An 8,953-nucleotide genomic window follows, 5' to 3' on the forward strand; every position below is an offset into this window, starting at 1 on the left:
CCTGCTGAAGGACAGGGGGAGAACAGGGAGACTTTTCACGATACAGAAATACACCCCAGACCAGAAAGGAGACTTTTCCAAAAGCTGTCCTAAAATACCAGGTGAAATAAAACAAAAAAAAATATTTCTTTTGCCACCTTAATTACATGATTTGTACACACAACTCTGAGAACAACTTAAGGTTGCTGCTAAAATATGCTTGTGCGTTCTCCTGGCTTTAAAACAACCCAAGTCTGTCCGGGAGCTCCCCACAGCCTGAGCTTGGCCAAGGGACCTAGTGGTGCTGCCGGCAGCACAGGGCTCGCCCTGGGCTGCGAGACGTGGGTCAGTGCCACGCCAGCTCCCCTGCTGCGGTACGAATACCAGTCCATGGGGTTTGGTTTTTTTTTTGAAAGAACTGTTGAGCCAGTCAAACCATTTCAGTTTCACAGCAATTTTCACTTGCAAATCATAAATAAAAACTGCAAATGCCCGACGTTCTTACCTGATATTTAAACCAATGAAGTTTGTCCATGTAAAAATATAGTCTCCTCCAAAAAACATCCCAATATAAGTTATTAAAATATTCTGCAAAGGAACGAGATTTCAGCAACAAGAGCGTAAGTTTCTATACAGCCCGAGACAAGTGCATGCTCTATGCATTAAAGCAGTATGGAGGTGGGAAACCCCGGATGCAGATAGTGAAATAGGCAAGCGGTGACAATACTGGATTCAAAGCAGTTGGTTTGTTTTAGAGCTGCTGAGAAACGCTCCTGAATGGAGGCTTTGATTGCTGGGGCAGCAGGGCAGTGCAGCTCCCAGGCTGCGATGCTCTCCCTCATCTCGAGACCAGCACTAAAGCCAGAAAAACATCCAGGAGCGCCCGTCTATTTTCGCAACGGGCTCATTGGGCCGAGGTGACCCAGATGATCATGGCTGTTTCTGGGTGTTTTGCAAGTCATTAGCCCTGGGTGAAGCTAAATGCACTGACCACAGTCAGCACTACGCACGGCTGCTTGTTGTGACTGCCGTACAAACACCCACAGAGTATCTCTGTACTCCAGACAGCAGCAAAAAAATAATAAATAAAAAAAAATAATCCCATCGGAGCCACGCCCCCTCCATGCAGCACACAGCAAAAGCCCCAGAGCCTCCATCCAGCCCTTCCCGTGCTGCTGCTGAGCAGACACCGCTGCCTGTGCGGGCAGAGCCGGGGGACGTGCGGTGCTGGAGCGACATGAAGCAGGTGCAGGGAGGCTGTGGATGCCCCGAGGCTGTTCATGGCTTTTGCTGGGGTAACTTCTGCAGGCAGGCAGCACCTTGCCGCACATCCCGGGCAGGCAGCGGGGAGGTGCAAGATGACTCAGGCCATGCAGAATTGGAGAGCGCCGTGGTGCCAGGGAAGTTCCAAGTGCTCACTGAGCCCCCATGCCAACAGCTAAAGCCGCTGTTTAATACAAGCCCCAAGCAATGATTACCGCGATGCTCGCCTGACGGCACCCCCGGGAGCAGAGAAACCCACTTACCTTAATGCAGCCAACTATTGTAGTTGTAAGAGCAGAATTATACTGAGTGCAAAGAACCGTGGAGTACATCAAAATAAACCTGCAGGAGGAAGAGCCAACATCAGGCTCCATGAGCCAGCAATGTGCGCTCGCAGCCCAGAAGGCCAATCGTATCCTGGGCTGCATCCAAAGAAGCGTGGCCAGCAGGTCAAGGGAGGTGATTCTGCCCCTCTGCTCTGGTGAGACCCCACCCGGAGTGCTGTGTCCAGCTCTGGAGCCGCCAGCATAAGAAAAACACGGACCTGTTGGAGCAGGTCCAGAAGAGGGCCACGAAAATGATCAGGGGGATGGAACAGCTCTCCTTTGAAGAAAGGCTGAGAGAGTTGGGGTTGTTCAGCCTAGAGAAGAGAAGGCTTCGGGGAGACCTTATTGCAGCCTTTCAGTACTTAAAGGGGGCTTATAAAAAAGATGGCGGGAAACTTTTTAGCAGGGCCTGTTGCGACAGGACAAGGGGGAATGGCTTTAAACTAAAAGGGGGTAGATTTAGACTAGATATAAGGAAGAAATTTTTTATGCTGAGGGTGGTGAAACACTGGCACAGGTTGCCCAGAGAGGTGGTGGATGCCCCATCCCTGGAAACATTCAAGGTCAGGTTGGACGGGGCTCTGAGCAACCTGATCTAGTTGAAGGTGTCCCTGCCCATGGCAGGGGGGTTGGACAAGATGACCTTTAGAGGTCCCTTCCAACCCAAACCATTCTATGATTCTATGACACGCTTCAGGCATTGCCATTCATCTCTGCATCTCTCCTCCTCTTTTCTAGAGCGGTATTTGTACCACCACTTTTTTTGGCTAAACCTGCACTGAAGCAGGGTAGGAAATAATTTCCATCTGCCATAGCTCTAGGAAATGGTGTCCCTATCAGGACTAAAGATTTAGATACATTTTTTATTTATTTTTTTTTAACCTAGAACAGCTCAGACCACCAAAATATGCTACTGCTGGAACCCACCCACCCAGCCGCTGGTTGACGGCTGTGCCCCAGCCCTCGGGGGCGGGCAGCACCTGCCGTAGCAGTGTACATGCTTACCCCATTACACACGACAGCGTAAACTGCACAATGAAGAGCGTGTCTGCCCAGCCCTGGTACTCCATTGCCTGCAAGAAACACACCCCAAACCTTAGAGGAGGAGAAGGAGAAGCAGTAATTCACAGCAAGGTGAGAAACAAACCTCCGACATCGGCTTTCACGTCACAGCAGGAAAAAAAAAACAAAACACAGCCCAGCCTGACATCCTGGGGCCGCAGAAGGGCCGGCTGCCCACGGCAGCATCACCTTCCAGCCCAAATGAGCACCCTCTTCCTGGAAAAAGCACTGAATAACAGTCATACAAGCAGGAGGAACCAGAAAAGAGGTTTCCCAGCCACTTGTTGTCCAAAATCACCCTCTTGAGAGCCCCTCAGCAGCAGCTGAGGTTGCCCACATTTTGTGCATCCGAGCTGCTGGCAGCAGCGGAAGCCTCTGAGGCCCCTGGCCACATCGGGGCTTGCTGCAACGCAACCCCAGTGAGAGAGCCCTGCCACCGCCACCCACAGCGACAGCTCTCTGGGGTTCCGACATTTGAAAGGGACATGAAAAGTTCACATATAGATTTAGTAAATTCTGGGGGGGAAGCTCAGAAGAGCTCTCACCAGGTGCCGGGATTAGCAGAGCAAACTGCAACTTTAGCCAGCATGTCCCAGAGGAATTTAACCTCTAGGGACAGTGGTGACAAAACGGCTAAAGGAAGTCTGGATTTCACAGTAGGGCTTTTTTTAATTGGGTTTTGTTTGGTTTTTTGGGTTGGGGGGGGGTTGTTTGTTTGTTTGGTTTTCTTTAATTATTTATTTAAAGTTACACTCCACGCAGCCAAACCCACGTTTTTGCCAGCTGCAGGTCTGGGGATGACTCCAAGGACAAAGCTCCAGCAGCAGAAGATGGTTTGCAGCGGGGACAGGGAGGGAGGCCAGAGGGTGGTGCTGCCAGCCAGGCTGGGGACACGGGTCAGAAGGAACATCATGCAGCTCAACAAGGGGAAGTGTAAGGTCCTGTCCCTGGGGAGGAACAACCCCAGGCACCAGGACATGCTGGGGCCGGCTGGGAAGCAGCTCTGCAGAACGGTCCCAGGGTTCTGGTGGACACCAGGTTGATCATGAGCCAGCAACATGCCCTCGCTGCAAAGAAGGGGAATGGTTTCCTGGGCTGCATTGGACAAAGTGCTGCCAGCAAGTCAAGGGAGGGGTTCCTTCCCCTCTGCTCAGTGCTGGTGAGGCCACCCCTGGAGTGCTGGGTCCAGTGCTGGGCTCCCCAGTGCGAGAGAGACATGGACATACTAGACAGAGTCCAGGCAAGGGCCACTGATATGAAGGGACTGGAGCATCTCTCCTATGACGAGAGGCTGGGAGAGCTGGGACTGCGCAGCCTGGAGCAGAGCAGGCTCAGGGGGATCTGTATAAACACCTGCAGGGAGGGTGCAGAGAGGACAGAGCCAGGGTCTTCTCAGTGGTGCCCAGGGACAGGACCAGAGGCCACGGGCACAAACTGACACACAGGATGGTCCCTCTGGACATCAGGAAACACTTTTTCACTGTGAGGGTGACCGAGCGCTGGCACAGGTTGCCCAGGGAGGTGGTGGAGTCTCCATCCATGGAGATATCCAGAACCCATCTGGACATGGTCCTGGGCCACCTGCTCTAGGGGATTGGACCAGATGAGCTCCAGAGGTCCCTGCCAGCCTCAACCAGTCTGTGATGCAGTGAGGAAGTGAGGACAGAACAGGGCAATAGCTGGTCCCTCCGACCTCCCCCCCACTGGGGCAGGGACTGGCACAGGGGAGAGAAGGGCTGCCAAGCACACGGGGATCCTGCCAGGCAGCTGGGATGGTGCTTTCCAACAGGGACATGAAATGCCAGCCTGAGGGGGACCTTCCTGCAGGCAGTCCATCCCCTTCACCCCCAGGAATGATTTGCAGGGCTTTGCTCACCGCCATCAGCATGCCCATTTCTGCCTCTCCCAAAGCATGGCATGATGAGACATTGTTACCTTTGATGCTTGTTAATGAAACACAAAATTTAACACATCCACATGCATGAGTATAGTGAGAGGCTTTCCTATGCAACCCCCCTCTCCCCAGCATGGCCCCCCACGATGCAGCCCCCCATCCCAGCTCTGCCCCAGGAGCCATTCCCGTGTGAGACATGTTCAGCTGCACGCCTTTCACAAGAAGGTTTTTCATCAGGCTGCAAACGTGGAGTTTCCTGGCAGCAGCCCCAACAGAGTGCATCTTTGTCTGCCTCTGGCTGCCAGGAGCTCAGCCAGGGAAAAAGAAGTTTATTCAGGGGAGACAAAAAAAAAAAAAAAAAAAAGGCGATTTCTCCACAGGCTGAACAGAGGCTGCACAGTGCAGCACAGAGCAACATTTTGCTCCCCGGCTGCCAGTTCCTGCTTATAAATGAGCACTTTATCCCCAAATATATCCCACTGAGTCGCCCTTTAAGAAGGGCAGGGTCTGAGCTACCTTCACCCCATGCAACCACTTCTCCTTGCTAATCGCAGCTCATTATCTTAGCAACTGCTTACTGGGGCTCGTCATCAGGGCATTAAGCTCCTAATGAGAAAAAAGCCACCAGGCTCTCCCTGCCCAGGTATGGCTGGGGGGGAGATGGGACAGGGGTGTCTGCAGGGGCCATTGGCACCCATGGGGGTCTGGGTGGGCAACACCTCCAACCTTCAGCATTTGCCTTCCCTGCTCATGGAGAGGGATGCCCCTTTGTGCAGGCATGAAAAGTGAGTGCTCTTGCTCAGGAGAGCCAACCGAGTATAGCTGCACATGAGTGTAATAATAATAATAATACAATATAAATTTCTTGTACACAGAACCGCATGTAAATCAGATCGTGCCCTGTTGGGACAACACGGGCAAACTGATCTCCAGAGCAATTCAACATAATAACCACCCCAGTAAGAGGGAAGGACAGAAAGAAGTTTGAAGACGCCCATTTATTCTAAAAATACTTGACTTCTTTGTTTTAAATAATATTTGGTTTCACTTATTGCTCTCGCACTTCCCCATTCCTCAAGCATTACAAAAATGCTTGAATGGAGCAACTCTGTGGATTTAAAGTCCAATGTAAGACTTACAGTTACTTTCTACTTACACGGCTTCCCTCTCTACCCCAAAGCCTGGCCTCAAACCATCCTCTGCCCCAGCCTCTTCCCTCAGATGCTACGCAGTACTTATTTGCAAATTGGGGATAATGAACTACTTTGTAGTTTCACATTTTGAGTATTTCCCATTTTACGCAGGAAGGCTAAGTTACAGAAAAGTGCGTTGTAACGAACAGTAAAATGTTCTTCTAAGCAACCCGTTTTGCCCATAAGGTATTGAGCCACTAAAGGTTTTGCTTTTGGGGGCAGGAATCCTACCTTTTGCGCATCTCCGGTGAAGTAGGCAATGGTCAAGGTGGGAAAGATCATAAACAGTGCATTGTAATAGAGCAGACCGTATTTTCCCAGTTCCTAGAAATAAGAAACATCTGTGTATTTAAGTTGGTTCCAAACAGGAACATAAAGCCTTATTCATATTGCTACTGAAGACTGGGTCTTGTGAGCTAAATCCACATGGGATTCTCAGAGACGAAGAGTTGGGAGTTTTGTTTGTTGTCGGTTTTTTTAATATATATATGCGTGTGTGTGTATATTTATATATTTTTATTTTTTAATATATATGTATATTAAAAAATACATAAAAGAGACTTGGGTGACAAGCTTGCAACAGGCTTTACAGCCCCCACCAATCAAAATGCCTTTTCTTTGCTGTCGCAAGGGACTGCGGTCGTAACCAGCACAGGGGCACGGCTTTGGCTAGCACCATTTGGCAACACTGGCACCAAGAGCAGCACAGCAGTATTGCCAAACCTTCTGGACAGGCGGTTTTGGGAGAGGGATGGGGTAGCGCCGAGTGAGCCTCCCCTCTTTGCCCCCTCAGATGCAAGCTGCTGCCAAACCAAGCGCAACACTGCAATGCCCAGAACGAAGCCGAAGGTCAGCCTACCTTTGAATCCAGCTTCTGTTTCACATAGGCACCGTTTGCAGCTGTTAAGGCATCGTTAATAAGGATAAAAATATATCCTTCCAGATCGAATGCCAAGTCAGCACTGGGAAAGGAAAAAACACTGAGTTAAAGCTTTAAGCTGTGCAGAGTGTAACACTTGCAAGATTTCTTCCACATTCTGTTTAGCCAATAAGTTGTCAGAGTTAATCATACAAGGAGGGACTGGGATTTGGGTCAGTAAAACATTCTTTCCTACTAGAGAGCATGTCTGAGAGTAAAACATCAGCATTTACTCTCTCTCCTTGGGACGTACTGTGGTACTTGATTCACCTTAGCTTTGCTGGCTGGCCCACACAGGGACCCTTCAGAGACAGAGGAGAGGGGAGAGCAAACCGGGAGCTCACCTAGCAGCTACGAACGCACCGATGATCATAGCAAATACTGTCATCTGAATACTCCAAGAAAACTTTTTCCTGAAAAAGAGATGTAGAACGACATTGCCGTCATCTACAGTTAAATCTTCACTGAAGTATTGCGAGCACTTTGGAGAATAGCAGGGAGAGGCCTTTCCTCCCAGCACATACTGGGGGGGGGGGAAGGGGGAAACCCCAAGCAAACCAACCCGTGCAAAAGCAGCAAGTAAAAGCCAGACATTTTTAGACAATTACCTCTATGATTTAAAGAAATACAACTTAGCATTGATGAGGTTCAAATTTATGGAGTGCTACAACTCTGCCTATGGCAGCGAACGGTTCAGCTGTGCACGGGGCACTTGGCACTGCGTAGGGACCAGCCCAGCACCCTGGGCACTGCAGTGCCAGCCCTGGGGAGGGGGCTGTCAGCACACAGCGTGAGCAGTTTTGGGGTCTCTGCAGGCACCCAGGTGGCAGAGAGCCATTAGCAGGGGCAGACGGGCACAACACCCTCTGCTTCCAAAACTGCACTGCACAGCCAGGCTGCTGCAAGCGGAGACAGAGCACATCCATCTTCCCCCCACCTGGCAGCTACACATCGCACCTTGTCTCGCCCAGCTCCCTCCAGGCATGCAGAGAGGCAGCAGGGAAAAGGGCTGTGCACATCAAGGCAAGCAACACACTGCTGCTCTCTGTATCCGCTTCCTCCGCCCACCCTCATTCCTAAAACCTAGCTTAGAGCCAAAACCCCTGACCACACGGATCTCTGACACACAAAAACTCACTGACATGCTGCACGTCATTCCAACACCTTCAGACTTGTGTAACTCTAACCGGTATCTGTCACCGAGAGCCCTGGAGAGAAGGGGCTGGGAAGACTCACTTGAGCAAGAATCCTTCGGCAAACATTGTAAACAGGATGGAAAACCTTCGCAGGACGGTGAACATCGGCAGGCTGCAAGAGGAAGTTTTAGCAGGGTGAAAGGGCTTCCCCCCTCGGGTGCTGACGAAACGCAGCTCTGCAGCCACCCGCAGAGCAATGCCCCAAGCGGGCGCTGGGATAAGGGCTCCAGAGAACAGAGCCATGGGCGAGCCTGCCAGTTTCCTTACGGGAACTCTGTTACTCCCACACCCGAAAAGGTATCGCTCATATCAGACCTTGTCAGGGTGGGGGACCCCGGGGACGGCCCCAGACCCTCACCTACAGTGGGCGAGGGCCGGACCTGCATCCCTCCCTTACCCACAGGCTGGGGGAAAGCATTCGGAAACACGCACGTGGCTTATTTTAGCGTGGGCAGAGGATGAACCATATCGCCCCGAGCGGCTCCTGCTCGGTCACCCACACCCCTGCAAAGCCTTAGGGCCCAGCAGCAGCTCCCCACAAACACCGGACCCCCCACAAGGACCCTGTTGTATACCCCCCAGTAGAGAAAAGCCAGCCATACTTCAGTTTCTTTGTGCTGAACAGTCCTGTGATCTGGTTCCCAAAATACAGAAGAGGTAGAGGAAACGTCTAGAAAATTTTAAGAGGGATAACACACTGTGTGAGCGACCAGAGAAAGCCAGGGAGCTCCCCAGCAGCACCTCATTTTATAAATGTGTATGAAATTATTTCCACCCGCGATGGAAATGTTCACACATGCACGTGTCCCAGCTCCTCAGCCCAGAGCTGCCCCACGGCCGCAGGCTCCCGCATGGCTCGCTGCTCCCAGGGCGACGAGCACTGGCATCCCGCTGCCAAAAAGCCTGTGGTGCCCACCAAGGGTGAAGGGCTGGGGCAGAGACCACCACCCAGCCTCGGGGCAGAGGAGAGGTGCCCAGGGAGGGAGCTTACCCGCCGGGGGACCTGCCTGCCGCGGTCGGGGAACTATCTCACCTGGCCCAGCCCCACACACACAGCGGATGGGAACCTGCGGGCAGAGAGCAGACATCAGTGGGGGCACCCATGTCAGGGGATGGGGGGG

The 8,953-nt window shown here is 51.9% G+C and overlaps 1 protein-coding gene across 1 annotated transcript in view; it reads right to left on the reverse strand.

The window, feature by feature from the left end:
* SLC35D1 (solute carrier family 35 (UDP-GlcA/UDP-GalNAc transporter), member D1) overlaps positions 1-8,953 on the reverse strand; it is a 17,832-nt gene that overhangs the window by 896 nt on the left and 7,983 nt on the right. The window contains exons 2-10 of the mRNA XM_009320654.1: positions 8,824-8,856; positions 8,435-8,502; positions 7,873-7,944; positions 6,981-7,049; positions 6,577-6,679; positions 5,949-6,041; positions 2,574-2,641; positions 1,506-1,584; positions 485-567 (exon numbers count right to left, since the gene is read on the reverse strand). Of these exons, the coding sequence (XP_009318929.1) occupies positions 485-567; positions 1,506-1,584; positions 2,574-2,641; positions 5,949-6,041; positions 6,577-6,679; positions 6,981-7,049; positions 7,873-7,944; positions 8,435-8,502; positions 8,824-8,856 (668 nt within the window). The remainder of the gene's footprint in view (positions 1-484; positions 568-1,505; positions 1,585-2,573; positions 2,642-5,948; positions 6,042-6,576; positions 6,680-6,980; positions 7,050-7,872; positions 7,945-8,434; positions 8,503-8,823; positions 8,857-8,953) is intronic.

This window comes from Pygoscelis adeliae, unplaced genomic scaffold, assembly GCF_000699105.1.
Source record: "Pygoscelis adeliae isolate BGI_AS28 unplaced genomic scaffold, ASM69910v1 Scaffold402, whole genome shotgun sequence".
Lineage (NCBI taxonomy): Eukaryota > Metazoa > Chordata > Aves > Sphenisciformes > Spheniscidae > Pygoscelis > Pygoscelis adeliae.